Source organism: Acanthochromis polyacanthus, chromosome 1 (genome assembly GCF_021347895.1).
Source record: "Acanthochromis polyacanthus isolate Apoly-LR-REF ecotype Palm Island chromosome 1, KAUST_Apoly_ChrSc, whole genome shotgun sequence".
Taxonomy (NCBI): Eukaryota; Metazoa; Chordata; class Actinopteri; family Pomacentridae; genus Acanthochromis; species Acanthochromis polyacanthus.
Genome location: NC_067113.1, coordinates 61,735,678 through 61,755,759, shown reverse-complemented (window position 1 = coordinate 61,755,759; position 20,082 = coordinate 61,735,678). Strand labels below are relative to the sequence as shown.

Sequence of the window (20,082 nt, the reverse complement as noted above, 5' to 3'; positions counted from 1 at the left end):
CTTACTGTCAAACAATGCAGTGAGATAATCTTATTTGGTCTGTTTTTACTATTTCTCATTTATTGTTTGCATGTGTTGAATTTTGAGATTGTGTGGCTTGTTTGAAACAGCAGCTTCTGAAGGCAGGAATGAGAAATCGTTGGTTAAAATGTGGGTCAGGTGGTTTATATAATTTCGTTGTTTTACTTAAAAGGTGTATAAAAGTAAAACAACGCAGATCCACCAGCTTAATTGCATTAATCTTTGAAAACAGTAACAGTATTTCTCGTGTTGTTTCTGTCTGACCGTCGGACTGAAGCCTCAGACTGTCACCAGTTAATCTGGTGTAGATCGTCACACTCTGCCGCAGCGAAGCGATATTTCCTCTCCGTTAGGTGGAAGTCCTCATAAAATCGCGTATTTTATTGGTAGACTGAACAGCCGTGAGTCAAAAAAAGAACAATAACGATTTTTGGAGCCAATGTTAAAGCTGACAACAAGAGCATTTCAGAACAGTTTATTGACATCTGTGTGTTTTGAACAGGCATCAACACAGTCACCCATAGGTGAAGAAAATAGAAATCGAAGCTTAAAAATTATCTTTCCCTTAAACATTCAAGCCAACTGCAAACATGTAGCTAAATGGATGTATGCATTCCAAAAAAAATAATTATTCCACGCAAAGTTTTACATAGAGACATCATTCTATGTATTGCCGGTGTAACGTCTGTCTCGCTAACTGAAAATCACCAGTTGATCGGATCACCAGTTAATCTTGAACACCGGGCAGTTTCAAACTGAGGGAGGGAAGCATGAGCATGCGCACAAATGGCAGGGCGAACAGGCGCATACTAGTGGCGGAAAATATATTACATCCGTAGTGTTTCAGCACTACCATAGAGAATGAATGGGAAACGGGTTGTGATTTCTTTCCTGCCGATCTTCCATGTTTTCTCTAAGTGATGTTTTATGACGTGCTTCGTCATAATTTCACCTACACACTTCATTTTAGTCTTAAAAAAACCCCAATCTCTTCTTTTCAGGCATGTAGATATTGTGATGGTGGGATTTATGGTTTATGGATGCATAGGATGTGAACACACATTTCATTTTACAGCTAACAAAAACCTCTCTTCTTCACACAGCCTTTACAGTAACTCCAATCCAAATTTTGACCAGGTGAGATCTTCCTGTCTCTGCTTTTCAAAATAAAAGCACAGCACAATGTCAGAATAGAAGCCTGCGACAGACCGGACAAACGCCACTGAAGCCTCTCAGCTTCACACAGCCTTTACAGTAACTCCAATCCAAATTTTGACCTGGTGAGATCTTCCTGTTTCTGCCTTTCAAAATAAAAGCACAGCACATTTTGACCGTTAAACCCATAGATATATACAAACACTAGATGTCTCAAGACGGAGTCGGCGGCGTCGTCACTTGGCGGCCATCTTAGGACAGGGGACTGCTCTGGCGCACTGTACTGTAGTCAATGGTAAGGTGGATGATTTCCTCACTTTAACACTCATAACTCGCTCAATTCTTGATTGATTTACAAATGGTTTAGTTTATTACAAGCCTTATTAACGTGGCTATGATTCAGGCTCAATTCCGAAATCGCAGCTTTTCGTTTTGAAAAATGCGGCATAGTTGTGTGTCTTTTCTGCCTGGCTACTCACATTGAAGATGGTGTTACTCACAATCTGATTTTCAATTATTAGGTTTTCCTGAGACCAACGTTTTTTGAGAACCTAATCTTTAGGTGAAATTACATTCTTTGTGGTTGTGGTTGTATTTATTTGCTTGTTAAGAGACTTTGATTGAGACCTTAGACTTATTGTTTGTATACATCTATGCCTGGATTAGTTAGCCTGCAGCCGAAATGCATTGTGGGTAATGTAGGCACCAGGTTCATGAAAAGAAAAGACATCATCTCTTTTTGTTGTGCATTGATTTTGGTTGAGCTTTGTTTTTATCTGTGCATTAGAAAGCTGATAGTAATAAAGAAGTGCAATGCTAAATAATAAAATTACATTTACATCCATTTATGCTGAAAAAAGATGATATCTGTGTTCATTATTATATGAATTCAATGGTTTTAATTATTCTTATGTAAGCAGTAAAAGAAGTACATGTCTGACGTTTATAACAAACCAAGCTGTTCTAAAATCGGTTGAAAATTGAGCAATCTACAGTGATTTTAAAATCCATGCTCCATTGACTTTAATGTTATGAGTGATCGAGCAGCCCTGTCCCAAGATGGCCGCCATGTGGCGACGTCACTCCCCATAGGCTGACAGCGCTCATGAGCCATCTCGTGTTTGTATATATCTATGGTTAAACCTCTCAGCTTCACACACCCTTTACAGTAACTCCAATCCAAATTTTGACCTGGTGAGATCTTCCTGTCTCTGCGTTTCAAAATAAAAGCACAGCATAATTTCAAAATAAAAGCCTGCCGTGGCCCGGAAAATGGCAAAACACGCCTCTCTGGATGGGGTCGCGCGAGGGCCCGACGGCCGCCCGGCCCGAGCCCCTCCCACGATTTCCGTGTGCGGGAATTGTCTAGTTATTATTATTTATTATTATTAGGGTCCGAGCACCGACGGTGCGAAGGACAGGCGGTGCAAGGGCACCGACTGTCCAAGGCACCAGCGGTGCCGAGGAACCTATTGAAACCCTAGGGTTTATTAGGGTCCGAGCACCGAGGGGGCCGAGGACAGGCGGTGCAAGGGCACCGACTGTCCAAGGCACCAGCGGTGCCAAGGACCCTATTGAAACCCTCGGGTTTATCATTATTATTATTAGGGTCCGAGCACCGAGGGTGCGAAGGACAGGCGGTGCCAGGGCACCGACTGTCCAAGGCACCAGCGGTGCCAAGGACCCTATTGAAACCCTAGGGTTTATTAGGGTCCGAGCACCGAGGGTGCGAAGGACAGGCGGTGCCAGGGCACCGACTGTCCAAGGCACCAGCGGTGCCAAGGACCCTATTGAAACCCTAGGGTTTATTATTATTATTTTTTTTTTTTCTTTTTTTTCTCCCGTAAAGTAAATTGGCTTTTTGGCGGCCTTATCATACTCCAAAACGCGTGAAATTTGGCATGCACATCAGGACTGGCGAAAAATTTGATATTTTATGGGAGTTGCGCATGTGCGTGGCAAAATGGCTCTATAGCGCCACCTGCAAAGTTGAAAAAGTAGTCATTAGGCCAACTGCCACAATGTTTCATGTACAGCTACAATATTTGGTGGGCATATGCACAACATCAGGACACACCAAAAAGTCAACTACAGCCACGCCCTAAACCCAACAGGAAGTCGGCCATCTTCAATTTGCTGTAAATTTTTCAAACTTAATGGCTCCTCGGGAAATGAATTGCCTTTTTGGCGGCCTTATCATATTCCAAAACGCGTGAAATTTGGCGTACACATCAGGACTGGCGAAAAATTTGATATTTTATGGGAGTTGCGCATGTGTGTGGCAAAATGGCTCTATAGCGCCACCTGCAAAATTGAAAAGTGGTCATTAGGCTAACTTCCACAATGTTTCATTTACAGCTACAATATTTGGTGGGCATATGCACCACATTAGGACACACCAAAAAGTCAATGACAGCCACGCCCTAAACCCAACAGGAAGTCGGCCATCTTCAATTTGCTGTAAATTTGTCAAAATTAATTTCTCCCGGCAAATGAATTGCCTTTTTGGGGGCCTTGTCATGAACCAAAACGCGTGAAATTTGGCGTGCACATCAGGACTGGCGAAAAATTTGATATTTTATGGGAGTTGCGCATATGTGTGAAAAAATGTCTCTATAGCGCCACCTGCAAAATTGAAAAAGTGGTCATTAGGCCAACTTCCACAATGTTTTATTTACAGCTACAATATTTGGTGGGCATATGCACCACATCAGGACACACCAAAAAGTCAATCACAGCCACACCCTAAACCCAACAGGAAGTCGGCCATCTTGAATTTGCTGTACATTTGTCAAAATTTATAGCTCCTAGTGGATAAGTCTGAGAGAACTGAAATTTGGCCAGTACATGCACCAGACCTTTCTGATGAAAAGTTATCAAAAACTCAACCAGAAGCCAAAAGGTGTGGCCATGGCGGAGCCTCAAACAACTGATCCTTCGCCATGAAACAGGAATTGGTGTCTAATTCTTCTCAACATGCTCCAATCTGCCTGAAACTTTACATGTATGATGACAGTCCTGTCCTGATGTCATCCACATAGGGATATTCATTGACAGTCATAGCGCCACCTTGTGGTTTCAGGAAATAGACATCTTTTACACTTTCATGCCCTATTGTTACCCGGTTGATCATATTCACTTCAAATGCAGTGACAACAGCCTAAACACATTGATGATGCATCCCAGTGAAAATGGTGACTTGTCATCAAAGGGCGTGTCTGTGGCGGCCAAACCAATTTCGATGTTTCGCCATGAAAATTTAACGATTCATATCTCAGCTGAACAAGATCCTATGTGCCCCAAACTTCACATGATGGACACCAGGTCCAGTCTGAACACATCCACACTCATAAATTCTGAAAAAGTCATAGCGCCACCTGTTGGTAATAGTAAGTTTAAGGCCTTATATTGTCAGGTACAATGGCCCCAAACGTGGTGATATCATGCTGGAAATTGGTCAGTCGAGTCTTCACCTCTTGACAATCCCATACTGTGAAGGGTGTGACATTTCATGCAACGCTGTTGCCGTAGCAACCAAATATCGCCATGCAAAACAAAGTGCTGTTTGACAGGTTAGAAATACTCCAATGCTCACTAAAATTACCACACACATCACCATCGACCCAAGCAACGACACCGTATGCATCTCGGCACTGCACATGCTATAGCGCCCCCTACAGTATTTTTAACAAACAGCCCCCCCAGCACGTTTCACCGACATCCATGAAATTTGGGAGGCTTATAGAGCACATCAGGATGCACAAAAAAGCCTCCTGGAGCCATGTCCTAAACCCAACAGGAAGTCGGCCATCTTGGATTAATTGTGAGATTTTTGATGATTTTTCTCATTTTTGAGAGTTAATACCTCCAAGGGGATAATTCCAGGAGACCTGAAATTTTGTCAGTCCACACAGCAGGACTTGGTGATGAAAAGTTATCAAAAGTTTAACCAGAAGCCAAATGGCGTGGCCATGGCGACCATCAGAGTTTTGATGCTTCGCCATGAAACATCAACTGCTGTATAACTCTCCTCTGCAAGCTCCAATCTGCCTCAAACTTTCCATGTGTGATCACAATCCAATCCTGATCACGTCTACAGGCCAACAGACACTCTCAGTCGCAGCGCCACCTGTTGGAGGGACAGTAAATGCTGTATAACTGGCCTCTACATGATCAAATCAGCCTGAAACTTTTCATGAGTGATCAGAGTCCAACCCTCATCACATCCACTGTGTGAAATACACTCTGAGTTACAGCGCCACCTGGTGGATAGACAGGAAATGCTCTATAACTGCTCTGAACATGCTACAGTCTGGCTGAAATTTTACATATATGATTGGACTCTGGTCCAGATGCGATTCAGAGGCCGACATACACTCTCAGTCACAGCGCCACCTGGTGGACGTGCGTGGATTCACCGACCAGCGTGGATGCGAGGACCCGTCCATCGCTGCTTGCAGCTTTAATTATTATTAGGGTCCGAGCACCGAGGGTGCGAAGGACAGGCGGTGCCAGGGCACCGACTGTCCAAGGCACCAGCGGTGCCAAGGACCCTATTGAAACCCTAGGGTTTATTAGGGTCCGAGCACCGAGGGTGCGACAAGGCACCAGCGGTGCCAAGGACCCTATTGAAACCCTAGGGTTTACTATTATTATTATTATTATTTTTTTCTTTTTTTTTTTTCTCCCGTAAAGTAAATTGGCTTTTTGGCGGCCTTATCATACTCCAAAACGCGTGAAATTTGGCATGCACATCAGGACTGGCGAAAAATTTGATATTTTATGGGAGTTGCGCATGTGCGTGGCAAAATGGCTCTATAGCGCCACCTGCAAACTTGAAAAAGTAGTCATTAGGCCAACTGCCACAATGTTTCATGTACAGCTACAATATTTGGTGGGCATATGCACAACATCAGGACACACCAAAAAGTCAATTACAGCCACGCCCTAAACCCAACAGGAAGTCGGCCATCTTCAATTTGCTGTAAATTTTTCAAACTTAATCGCTCCTCGGGAAATGAATTGCCTTTTTGGCGGCCTTATCATGAACCAAAACGCGTGAAATTTGGCGTGCACATCAGGACTGGCGAAAAATTTGATATTTTATGGGAGTTGCGCATATGTGTGGAAAAATGGCTCTATAGCGCCACCTGCAAAATTGAAAAAGTGGTCATTAGGCCAACTTCCACAATGTTTTATTTACAGCTACAATATTTGGTGGGCATATGCACCACATCAGGACACACCAAAAAGTCAATCACAGCCACACCCTAAACCCAACAGGAAGTCGGCCATCTTGAATTTGCTGTACATTTGTCAAAATTTATAGCTCCTAGTGGATAAGTCTGAGAGAACTGAAATTTGGCCAGTACATGCACCAGACCTTTCTGATGAAAAGTAATCAAAAACTCAACCAGAAGCCAAAAGGTGTGGCCATGGCGGAGCCTCAAACAACTGATCCTTCGCCATGAAACAGGAATTGGTGTCTAATTCTTCTCAACATGCTCCAATCTGCCTGAAACTTTACATGTATGATGACAGTCCTGTCCTGATGTCATCCACATAGGGATATTCATTGACAGTCATAGCGCCACCTTGTGGTTTCAGGAAATAGACATCTTTTACACTTTCATGCCCTATTGTTACCCGGTTGATCATATTCACTTCAAATGCAGTGACAACAGCCTAAACACATTGATGATGCATCCCAGTGAAAATGGTGACTTGTCATCAAAGGGCGTGTCTGTGGCGGCCAAACCAATTTCGATGTTTCGCCATGAAAATTTAACGATTCATATCTCAGCTGAACAAGATCCTATCTGCCTCAGACTTCACATGCTGGATACCAGGTCCAGTCTGAACACATCCACACTCATAAAATTTGAAAAAGTCATAGCGCCACCTGTTGGTAATAGTAAGTTTAAGGCCTTATATTTTCAGGTACAATGGCCCCAAACTTGGTGATATCATGCTGGAAATTGGTCAGTCGAGTCTTCACCTCTTGACAATCCCACACTGTGAAGGGTGTGACATTTCATGCAACGCTGTTGCCGTAGCAACCAAATATCGCCATGAAAAACAAAGCCCTTTCTGACAGGTTAGGAATACTCCAATGCTCACAAAAATTACCACACACATCACCATTGACCCAAGGAACAACACTGTATGCATCTCGGCACTGCACATGCTATAGCGCCCCCTACAGTATTTTTAACAAACAGCCCCCCCAGCACGTTTCACCTACATCCATGAAATTTGGGAGGCTTATAGAGCACATCAGGATGCACAAAAAAGCCTCTTGGAGCCATGTCCTAAACCCAACAGGAAGTCGGCCATCTTGGATTAATTGTGAGATTTTTGATGATTTTTCTCATTTTTGAGAGTTAATACCTCCTTGGGGATAATTCCAGGAGACCTGAAATTTTGTCAGTCCACACAGCAGGACTTGGTTTGGAAAAGTTATCAAAAGTTTAACCAGAAGCCAAATGGCGTGGCCATGGCGACCATTAGAATTTTGATGCTTCGCCATGAAACAACAACTGCTGTATAACTCTCCTCTGCATGCTCCAATCTGCCTCAAACTTTCCATGTGTGATCACAATCCAATCCTGATCACATCTACAGGCCAACAGACACTCTCAGTTGCAGCGCCACCTGTTGGAGGGACAGTAAATGCTGTATAACTGGTCTCTACATGATCAAATCAGCCTGAAACTTTTCATGAGTGATCAGAGTCCAGCCCTCATCACATCCACTGTTTGAAATACACTCTGAGTTACAGCGCCACCTGGTGGTGGATGGGCAGGAAATGCTGTATAACTAGTCTGAACATGCTCCAATCTGGCTGAAATTTTACGTGTGATTAAACTCTGGTCCAGATGTGATTCAGAGGCCAGCACACACTCTCAGTCACAGCGCCACCTGGTGGACGTGCATGGATTCGCCGACCAGCGTGGATGCGAGGACCCGTCCATCGCTGCTTGCAGCTTTAATTATTATTATTATTTTTTTTTTTTTTTTTCTCCCGTAAAGTAAATTGGCTTTTTGGCGGCCTTATCATACTCCAAAACGCGTGAAATTTGGCGTGCACATCAGGACTGGCGAAAAATTTGATATTTTTTGGGAGTTGCGCATGTGCGTGGCAAAATGGCTCTATAGCGCCACCTGCAAACTTGAAAAAGTAGTCATTAGGCCAACTGCCACAATGTTTCATGTACAGCTACAATATTTGGTGGGCATATGCAGAACATCAGGACACACCAAAAAGTCAATTACAGCCACGCCCTAAACCCAACAGGAAGTCGGCCATCTTCAATTTGCTGTAAATTTGTCAAAATTAATTTCTCCCGGCAAATGAATTGCCTTTTTGGGGGCCTTATCATGAACCAAAACGCGTGAAATTTGGCGTGCACATCAGGACTGGCGAAAAATTTGATATTTTATGGGAGTTGCACATATGTGTGGAAAAATGGCTCTATAGCACCACCTGCAAAATTGAAAAAGTGGTCATTTGGCCAACTTCCACAATGTTTTATTTACAGCTACAATATTTGGTGGGCATATGCACCACATCAGGACACACCAAAAAGTCAATCACAGCCACACCCTAAACCCAACAGGAAGTCGGCCATCTTGAATTTGCTGTACATTTGTCAAAATTTATAGCTCCTAGTGGATAAGTCTGAGAGAACTGAAATTTGGCCAGTACATGCACCAGACCTTTCTGATGAAAAGTTATCAAAAACTCAACCAGAAGCCAAAAGGTGTGGCCATGGCAGAGCCTCAAACAACTGATCCTTCGCCATGAAAGAGGAAGTGGTGTCTAATTCTTCTCGACATGCTCCAATCTGCCTGAAACTTTACATGTATGATGACAGTCCTGTCCTGATGTCATCCACATAGGGATATTCATTGACAGTCATAGCGCCACCTTGTGGTTTCAGGAAATAGACATCTTTTACACTTTCATGCCCTATTGTAACCCGGTTGATCATATTCACTTCAAATGCGGTGACAACAGCCTAAACACATTGATGATGCATCCCAGTGAAAATGGTGACTTGTCATCAAAGGGCGTGTCTGTGGCGGCCAAACCAATTTCGATGTTTCGCCATGACAATTTAACGATTCATATCTCAGCTGAACAAGATCCTATCTGGCACAAACTTCACATGCTGGACACCAGGTCCAGTCTGAACACATCCACACTCATAAATTCTGAAAAAGTCATAGCGCCACCTGTTGGTAATAGTAAGTTTAAGGCCTTATATTTTCAGGTACAATGGCCCCAAACTTGGTGATATCATGCTGGAAATTGGTCAGTCGAGTCTTCACCTCTTGACAATCCCACACTGTGAAGGGTGTGACATTTCATGCAACGCTGTTGCCGTAGCAACCAAATATCGCCATGCAAAACAAAGTGTTGTTTGACAGGTTAGAAATACTCCAATGCTCACTAAAATTACCACACACATCACCATCGACCCAAGCAACGACACCGTATGCATCTCGGCACTGCACATGCTATAGCGCCCCCTACAGTATTTTTAACAAACAGCCCCCCCAGCACGTTTCACCTACATCCATGAAATTTGGGAGGCTTATAGAGCACATCAGGACGCACAAAAAGCCTCTTGGAGCCATGTCCTAAACCCAACAGGAAGTCGGCCATCTTGGATTAATTGTGAGATTTTTGATGATTTTTCTCTTTTTTGAAAGTTAATACCTCCTAGGGGATAATTCCAGGAGACCTGAAATTTTGTCAGTCCACACAGCAGGACTTGGTTTGGAAAAGTTATCAAAAGTTTAACCAGAAGCCAAATGGCGTGGCCATGGCGACCATTAGAGTTTTGATGCTTCGCCTATAAACATCAACTGCTGTATAACTCTCCTCTGCATGCTCCAATCTGCCTCAAACTTTCCATGTGTGATCACAATCCAATCCTGATCACATCTACAGGCCAACAGACACTCTCAGTCGCAGCGCCACCTGTTGGATGGACAGGAAATGCTGTATAACTGGACTCTACATGGTCAAATCAGCCTGAAACTTTTCATGAGTGATCAGAGTCCAACCCTCATCACATCCACTGTTTGAAATACACTCTGAGTTGCAGCGCCACCTGGTGGTGGATGGGCAGGAAATGCTGTATAACGAGTCTGAACATGCTCCAATCTGGCTGAAATTTTACGTGTGATTAAACTCTGGTCCAGATGTGATTCAGAGGCCGACACACACTCTCAGTCACAGTGCCACCTGGTGAACGTGCATGGATTCGCCGACCAGCGTGGATGCGAGGACCCGTCCATCGCTGCTTGCAGCTTTAATTTACTATTATTATTTATTTATCTGTTTATTTTATCTCTACATTTTTAACTTTCTTAAAGCTTTTAATTTTTATGCATTATACCTGCTTTTTTTTTTCTTCTCGTCAGTCTTTTAGTTTTAAGCTTCAGTGTTTCCTTATGGGAAGCCTCCACACTGGGATGTATGCCCGGTTTGCCCGCGGGGGGCGTTGCCCTGGAGGCCTCCTGGGCCTGAGGGGCTGGGGCGGCTCTGCATTTAGTGCGGGGTCTGCCCCTGCCCATCGGCGTCTGGGTGGTCTCTGTGGCGGCGCTCTCTGTGGGCTGTGGCGCTTCTTGGTGTGGAGGGCTCCCATAGGTGTTTCCCCACATGGTTCCTCAGTGCCCTGCCGTGTCTCAGCACCGTGTGTGTGTATGTGTGTGTGTGTGTGTTTTGTGAATATGTGTGTGAGCGCATGTGTGTATATATCTGGAAGCGGGATCTGGTTGGTTATATTATGCTTTTATTCACTCTGTTGTTGTATTCTTTTATTTTGTGAAGCACTTTGTGTTGCATTTTAAATGGATGAAAAGTGCTATATAAATAAAGTTTGATTTGATTTTATTTGATGTCGCAAAAGACGCTTTAAATAGATTTATATATTTGCAACGGAAGAACATTAGGGATGGGAAATTACAAGGGGGACTTGACAGATGTTTAATCAGTTAAAAGAATTTCCAGGCTGATAGAATTTCGGTTAAATGAAGTCATGTTGTGTTATTTGTAGCCCTTTTGTTTTTACTTTTTAATCCAGACCCAGATGAACCAGAGATGATCACCAGTCATGACACTCAGAACTCTGAAAAAGCTTTTTTGCATCTTCATTGTGATTGTCCCAATCTTTGTGCTGTATTCCATAAACAAATCGGAGAAAATGGAGGTAAGAACTTGTCTTTATTTATTTTTTCTTTTTTGGTGAATGTGGTTGCTGTTTGACACGTTAAAGATTACTGAAATGTTCTTCATAACGTTTGGCAAAAACATGCAACTTTAATGTCTTTTGGCAGGTTGCAGCAAAAGCTTGTCTAAGTTTTTTCTGTTTTTCTAACTGTCTCTAAGTGCTGGGGCTAATGCATAACAAAGTAAGATATTACTGTATTTGAATTACATTTGTAATATGTTTGTGAAGATTCTCAGTCTTAAAGGTTGTGGTGTTCAAAGGAGCTTCAGTCAAAATCAACTGGACTTCTCTTGTAGGTTCTCGAAGACATTTTATCTCTAATCAAAGAGACTTCTTCGGTTATAATTGACTAATGGGGAGTTACAGAATTTATAGTCCCTCCAGCTCTCATGGCTGATGGCCCATTAATGACACAGGACTCATGTGTCTCCAGGTGTGAACTGTTGTGAAATCGTGTGATCCACCAATGAGAACAGTCATGGTGATGGAGCATGTCAGGAGAGACTCAAGATGTAAACAATGGTGAAACTTTCAGGGAAGAGGCATTATCTCTGTGTTTTAGGTGTTTGATTAGTGATTTGCAAACCCCTTCTTCTGTTTAGAGATGACTCTTCCAGTTTAACATAGATGGCTTCCTTTACTCCTCTCTCAATCCATCTATCCTCTCTGTCCAAAATGTGGACATAGCTGTTCTCAAAGGAATGTCCTTTTTCCTTCAGATGGAGGTGGACTGCTGAGTCTTGTCCTGAGAAGTTGTTCTCCTGTGTTGGGCCATGTGCTTATGAAGCTGTTGTTTAGTCTCTCATATGCACAAGAGTGCACACACTTGTACATAGGAGGAGGGGGGTTGTGACACCATTTATCAAACATCTATAAGACAGTGATAACGTTTCTCCCCAGAAAGTTTCTCCAACTCACTCCTGACTTGACAGATTCTCATCCTTTGTTGCGTAAACTGGCACTTCCACTTCCATAATTGTTGTTGTTGGTGGACGTCCTGGTGTCACAATTCCCACCTGGAGACATATGAGTCCTGTGTTGTTTATGGGCCATCAGCCATGTGAGCTGGAGTGACTATAAATTCTGTAACTCCCCATTAGTCCATTAGAACTAAAGAAGCCTCTTGGATGAACGTGAAACATCTCCAAGAGCCTACAAGAGAAGTCCAGTTGATTTTTACTGAAGCTCCTACGATTTGACTTTAATCCAGTAAAGTGATGTGTTACTGTTCCTAAACTCAGTAATCACATTATAGTTGAAGTATAGCCTGTTGCTATTTCTGCCTTGATTCTCACACAACTCAGTCTTGTCCTCATCACATTTTTTCTGATACTTTATCATTTAATTAAATATAGTTATTATAGTTGGGCAGTAATACAAAAGTAACTTGACAAGTATTAGAACAAATTACTCTTTGTGGAGACCAAAAACTTTAAGTTTTTTTTTTTTTTTTTTTTTTTGAGTAACAGTGCACCAAACCATCAGTGTCTACAGGTCACAGGTATAGAGTTTTAAAAACTGTCAAATGATGTCTCAAAGCAGATTATAGTGCACATCACTCAAACAGGGGTAAAGAGGGCATTTATTGGGGAGTATTTTCATTGGCGGATAAATCCACATTTTGTGCTCAACGCTGAATCTTTACAGCTTCAGGAATGTGAAGATTTTTTAAAGTTTATCACAGTACTCATGTTCTTTGTTTGGTCGTGGCAGTTTTGGTGATTTGGTTTGCATTTTGTGAATGTCTCTGAGAAACTCTGTGTGGCTCTTCAAACAGTCTGCCGTTGACCGGTTTAAACTACTTTGTTGGTGATGAATGAGGAAGTTGGTTTTCCAGCTGATTGGCTGCAGGCTCTGACTACAAACTTTCTCCCCCCACCTCCAGCAACTGCTCTTCTTGTTCATGTTTATCAGTCCAGAGCATCTCATTTGACTTTGCCTTGTTGGTTAAGACACGCAGGCAGTACTGTATGTGTGGTGGTAGTTCTTTGCCATAAATTTATTTTGTCTTATTTTTGAGTTAGATTAGGTATACATTTGCAGCTTTGTTTTACTATATTTTTGTATTTGGTAGACATTGGTCACCAGTTTAGAAATAAAAATGCTAAATGCTGAATTCTGCAGTTCTCCGGGGAATAGTGTGTCTCTTTGCATGTTGCATGAGGGTTTCCTCCTTAGTGAGACATTTGGAATGAGCAAAAGCAGTTAAGCAGTGTAACTTTGTAGCTGATTTGTTTTTAATATTTTTTGAACAACAAAGAAGCTCTATTGTACAAAGAAATTGACCATCTCTAACAATCTTTCACTATACTGGTTAAGACCAGCTCTGGTTTTGATCATTTAATGAAATCTGACAGTCAACTGTGGGTTCAGTGGCAAAGCAAAGAATACTGTCACTGGGTCATTCCTACTATTCGGTGCCATTTGAGTCCCCATGACACAGTATTGCATATTTTTGGTAAAAATGTCCTAATACTAATTTTCAAAAGCCTGGCCTATATGGTTAACAGTTCTCTACCATAATATACAATGATATGTATGCAGGAATATTTCAATTTTAAACAATTACCCTTATTTTTGGATAAGTAGGCCAAATTCCCAGGTCCCAAATCATGTTTGCTCAATTAAAAATACATATAAAAGTAATAGTAATGAAATAAACCCAACACTTTTCACTATTGTTGCACAGCTTCGTTTATAATCTACCTCCCCAAATGTTATTTTTTGTTATTTATACATTTTTACTGCTTAAAATATTCAAAATATGTTGTGTCCCTGAGTCAACTGTCCACCCTGTTACTTTGATACAAAGATCTCTGCACACGCCCCCCCAATGCATCATCTAGTCACATGATACAGGAAGTAGCTTACACTTTTGGAGGGAAAGTAAAGTAAGTACCTCTCTTTAAACAACCTTTTTTTAAAGTATTTTAGAATGCTTGACTGACGTGGTAAAGCATAAGATGTCCACCCTGTTACCCTGTTTTATAGCAGAAAATTATATTTTTTGGTAATTTCAAAAATATGGTTAATAAATATGCTAAAAATCTTCCTTGGTTGTCACTAAGTACTATCTTGTTTTTCATCACATTAGCAGTAAGGGACAGCTTGAGCATTAAATGTCCACCCTGTTACCGTCCACCCTGTTACCGTTTTGTAGAGTAACAGGGTGGACACACAGTAACAGGGTGGACATAACAGAGGTGGATAAACATCTTTCTTCAGCATATGTTGTCTTCTATTATTATTTTTGGTTATAAATTGATTATTTTATTTTTAGCTATTGAATGAATTTCCTATTTTAAATCATTGAATGAATTTCTAATATAATGAATTATATTGTTCAGTGAATTCGTATGTAAAGCTGATGCTAATGACGTTTTTGATGTTTTTCATATGACTAGTTGATATTTTTATTTACTTGTTGGAAGTATTTTTTTAAATAATTTTAATGTTCATGTAAAGGTTAAATAAATTTACTTTTTTAAATAAAATTTTGTTTACAAATATTAGGTCCATTCTGTGACGTCTTGTCCACCCTGTTACTCGTCTGTCCACCCTGTTACCTTATTTTTTGATGAGAATTAGATAAAAAGTCTGAAATATTTAGCATGTCTTTGTGTTTACTTGCAGTTTCTAATTAGTATAATGAAATCACTAAAAAAAAAAAGCAGATTCCATTGAAATTATCTTAAAATTGAAAAGAAATGTGTTCAAATTGTGTTGTGCTTTACAATAGAGCACATTTTTTGTACATATACTTCTTTGTTAATATTTCTCAAAATTGATATTTCAAGGGTAAATTAAGGGACATTTTAGCTCTTACTAAATGTAATTATTATAGCTAGAGTGGTTTGGAAACATAGTGTAATAGATGTGAGAATGTCCCGTAACAGGGTGGACATTTGCTGTCTGTCACATGCAAAGAATTTAGTAAAAATATTAGATTATTGATATCCTGAGCTGGACCAATATAGTTTTCTTATAGTTTGATAAGTAATCCTTCAGATAAAAGATGAAAAAATTCGAAATTTTAACATTTTTTTAATAGATTAAACAAGGCCGAAATGGCACCGAATAGTAGGAATGACCCCACTATGTAAATCAGATCTTAACATTGGATTAATTTATTTATTTTTTTAATTTGGTGTCAGTCTGTGGAGAATCTGATCTTTAAAGTGCAATTTTAATGTATCCACTGCATAAATGTTCCTCAGTCAGAGAACAAACCGGTTTTGGTCATTATTTTTTCACACTACCAGTCAAAAGTTTGAACACACCTTCTCATTAAGTGGTTTTTATGTAATTATTTTATCCATTGTAGATTAATACTGAAGACATCAAAACTATTTAAAAAATACATATGGAATTATGGGCTGCACAGTGGAATAGTGGTTAGCACTTTCACTTGCAGCCTGGGCCTGGGAGTGATTATGTGTGTATGTAGCCCTCACCCAGAGAAGTCTCTCTCAACACTGGAGCCACACAGGTTTGTTTTACTCAGAGGCATGAGAGGTGGATCAAAAATAAAATCCTTTATTTTTTAACAATTCTCTAAAATGTATTCTTTTAAAATAGATTAACACCATTCACTCTGGGTGCAAACAAAAGAAAAGCTTACCAGGTGGGTAGGGCCTAGCAAAGGGGAAGGGGATCCCCCAAAATAATGCAAAAACACCCAGACATATGTGACATATACTGTGAAGTGAACCAATTCCCAGGGAGCACAGCATACAAAAAGGAGGGGGACATCACCACCACCACCTGCCTTCAGCAACTATAAAGGAAATAAGAAATTATTGGGGAAAACAAGCAATGAACACAACATAATATATTATTAAAAACAGAATATACAATAAGGGGCTGGTTCAGATTAAATTATATAAATCACAAACAAAACACCAAATGCCCCAAAACGGAACCAAATAATCAGAAACAACAATTAACCAATAAAACAAAATATTCAAAACAGTATAAATTCTCATCAAACAATTAAAATTAAACTCATTAAATACGAAGCATGCGGTCGATATGTATCGATCAATACATGCAATACACCGTCAACAATTAAAACTCAGCAGACAGCAGAGGTCAGACAAAACAGACAAAAACAGCAGCAGGAGACAAAACAGCAGGAGACAAAACAACAGCAAGAGACAAAATGGTAGGAGGAGATGTGAGATCATGTGTTTGTTACAAGACAAACTACTTCTCTCAAATTCAGCTGTTTATTTTCAAACATCAGTGTCTCAAAAAATCTTGTACAAGGACCTCTTCTGTTTGGAACAGCCTCACAGAAAAGGAAACAGTTTATAATGAACAAAACATTTTATTCTTCATGGTGCAATGTGATTGGCTACAGGACATACACATAATTCAAATGATGAAATATGAATGGCTAGGAGGAGGGGATGAACCATGGTTTGGCTCTGTTCTCCCTATGGTTGTTGCACAGATATGTCCACGTCTCTTGGCACATGATTCATCCAAAACACAGCCGCTGAACCCTGTGAAAAGAAACCTTTCTAAAGCTTGTTTTGTGCTTTGCGCATCCGTGAGATCCGTACGGCTCCGTGCAGACAACTTATGTCATTTTAGTATCCACGTTCCCTCGAGCGGCCCTTATCAAGTGGAAAATTTCCTTGCCGCGCACCTCCACATTTTTCTCACTATGGGGACGGAGCAGTGTGGAAAAACATGGCAGAAAGCCAGGACCGTCTCGTAGCTGAAGTCTAGAAATAACTTATGATTCCTCACCCAGAGATCACTTTGACAACCAGGTTATTAACAACTCATGGTGTAAAATTAAAACTAACTTCTGAAATGCTTTTTTGGTAAAATGCCATATTGTAAATGATGTAAACAACGGCAAACTTATTTTCCAGTTTAGTACCACAGGAGACTAGGTAGACATGTGTTTGCGAAACACTGCCCCCTGCAGTTTGGGAGCACACTGCATTGAGTATAAATGCACACACGATCTCTCGTGTGGATTTCTGAGTGGCTCGTTCGTGCGGAAAGTATAACCCAGCCTTAATACTTCCCACTCTGTACTTGTCATTTCTTCTCCTTTTTTAGCTGTGATGCAGCCATCGGTGGCATTTCATAGGAAGGATTGTCAAGGTTTCCCACCTTAAATAAGCAGTTTCAGTGCAGTGTGCTGTTACCTTATAAGGGAATAGGAATATACTGTGAGGCATAGCAAAACATCTGCATGTCTTTGCAATGTGTATGCGTAGAACCACTCCATGTTGTGGTGTGTGTGTGTATATAAACAGATAGGGTTAATGCCTGAATCCATATCTCTCCCTTGAAAGATCAAGGGCAAGCAACACATTAATTGCACAATAAATGGTTATTAATATCAATATTGTAATAGCCATATGTGATATTAATTTCAGTGTTAGGCCAGCAGTGCCTTTAAAAAATAATAAATCCTGACAGAGACAAAGTAGCAGTAGGAGACAAAACAGCAAGAGAATACAAAACTGCAGGAGGAGACAAAACTGCAGGAGGAGAAAAAACTGCAAGAGAATACAAAACTGCAGGAGGAGACAAAACTGCAGGAGGAGACAAAACTGCAGGAGTCCCAGTCAGCTGACAGTGATGTCCGCAGCGGCACGCACAACTACCTGAGCCTGATAAAAACAACATTAGCATTACTATGCTAAACTGCTAAAAAGACGGCGCAGTCACTACATTTATAAATGTACATACCTGTCAATAGCGGCAAATACACACACGTACAAGGAGGGAGGAAGAGAGCCCAGGCAGCTCTACAAGTTACCTGTGACCACAGGAGTGCTGGCCAGATAATCATATACACCAGAACACCATGCTAGAGAGGACACTGACAACATCCAGCTAGAAGTGGGTGACACAATCTGGGGACACACCAGTCACTCTGCAGCACAAAGCAAACGTCTTAAGCATACCATAAATGAAGCCTCACCAGTGAGACACAGTGGGTGCAGACATACCTGTCACAGCCAGACCTGCACATAGAAATGACACAGATGGTAGCAGAGGAAGAAACAGGAGAAGGGCCGCAGAGATTGTGGGCAGGTGAGCTGATTACTGCAATGCCCTTCACCTGCAGTAATCAGCTGAGTGCAGGCAGGTGAAGCAGGGAGAGCAAGAAGGCGAGTGACAGGGAGCGAGAGACAGGAGGGAGAGATAACAGACAGACAGAGGGAGTCAAAGAGACAGATCAGGAACCAAGGGAGAAAAGAGGAAAAAGAGGGAGAAGGGGAAAGAAGGGCAGGGGCTGTAGCAGGATCATAACATCTTGTTCACCACATTTCATGTTTCAGTTTCAGAAGAAAGAAAACCTCACCATCATCACTCCAAGAGCGGTGCCAAAGAAACCGCATGATATCTGGACTTTCCAGCCACTGTCCCCTAAAGAGGACCTTGAAAAAAACTCCTATTGGAATCCATTGCTTGGCCAGAACTCCACCTTGGCAGACTCCTCTTTCCCTGAACGAAACCAGTTGCCCGGCTAACAGCACCTTCACCATTCTTCCACAGAGGGGAGATGGACAGTGGCATGTAGGGGACAAGCTGAAGGTGCTGATCAAAATGTATGACTTCCAAGGCCGTCCTAAGAAGTCTGGAGGAGAGGTCTTATTGGCTCGGGTGCACAACTTGACTCTTGGCGCAGGTGTAGTTGGGAAAGTGGAGGATCATCTCAATGGCACCTACTCTGCTGTTTTCTCTTTGCTCTGGGAAGGAAGTGCTTGGGTTGAGGTAAGAATAAAATTTCCCACGTTAAATCGGGGCTTTAAATGCTGTTATAGCATTGACTGATAGCCAAGATCTGTTCGTAGTTAAATTTAGAATAATAAGAGTGACAGATTCACCTCTTGGAATCCTATTTCAAGACAGCAACTGCAAGTTTAGCTGTCTTGTCTGTTTAAATGTTGCAATTTCTCAGACATCAAGGATGTTGAGGAAAGTCTGCTGACACTGGCTCGTTTGCATAAAGACAAATTTATTACAAAGAAGACCAGGACCGATCAGGCACCATGGATACCCGGTAGCATTCTCAGCTTGAATCCCAGAGATAACTCACTTATATATGTTCATGTATGGAGAGTTCTTAACATTTTTTTATCAGCAACAAATTCTCACTTTCTCCATATAAGGTACATCATTCCAACATGTCCCAGGACAGGAACAAAGATCTCTTATTTTAACACATCTAGGAGAAGCAATCATCCCAGGAATGACAAACATTTCTCAACTATTGTATCAACATTTCAGGCCGATGGTTTCTGTAACGCGTCTCAAGATAACCCAAACTGCAGTTGGCACCATACAAACTGAGCTGAACTGAACACATATCTCTGGTGAGATACTAGAATGTCAAGAGATTTGTTTACTTCAGAAGTTGATTAAAAATGGACTTTTTAAGCTTTAAATTCACTCTTTTCCAAATGAGAGGACTGTAAGGTGTTTTATATAGATAGCATTCCCAGTATGTGGGGAAAATATATTATCAGCCTGTTTCTTAAACTTTTTTTTTCCGCTGATGAGCCCGATTCACGTAATCTTGTCAAACAAGTTTGGCTGGATTTGCTGGAGTATAAACATGCCCAAATCTACTGGAACAGAACAGATGCTAAAATTAGCCTGTGCTCTGTTGGTAGCTTCCCATTGG

General features: G+C 41.3%; 2 protein-coding genes and 1 long non-coding RNA gene across 22 annotated transcripts in view; 2 read left to right on the top strand and 1 right to left on the bottom strand.

Annotated features, from left to right (window-relative positions):
- Positions 1-20,082, top strand: part of LOC110964353 (NXPE family member 3-like) — a 238,759-nt gene that overhangs the window by 192,673 nt on the left and 26,004 nt on the right. The window contains exon 1 of one of the 19 annotated variants that reach the window (XM_051948744.1): positions 18,882-19,043. The exons of the other annotated variants lie outside the window; for them this stretch is intronic. Coding sequence (XP_051804704.1) covers positions 19,002-19,043 — 42 coding nt within the window. The 5' untranslated portion in view covers positions 18,882-19,001. Of the gene's footprint in view, positions 1-18,881; positions 19,044-20,082 lie in introns of those variants that run through there. 19 annotated transcript variants of the gene reach the window in all.
- Positions 1-20,082, top strand: part of LOC127534205 (uncharacterized) — a 225,397-nt gene that overhangs the window by 185,888 nt on the left and 19,427 nt on the right. The window lies entirely within an intron of this gene.
- Positions 4,458-10,180, bottom strand: LOC127534225 (uncharacterized). Of its 2 annotated transcripts, none has more exons than XR_007942259.1 (3): positions 9,902-10,007; positions 7,079-7,566; positions 4,458-4,553 (listed from the first exon to the last, which is right to left on the bottom strand). It is a non-coding gene; the product is annotated as an uncharacterized LOC127534225 (long non-coding RNA). The 2 variants fall into 2 exon arrangements; XR_007942260.1 differs by lacking the exon at positions 9,902-10,007 and adding an exon at positions 10,166-10,180 and having other exon boundaries at positions 4,472-4,553; positions 7,079-7,830.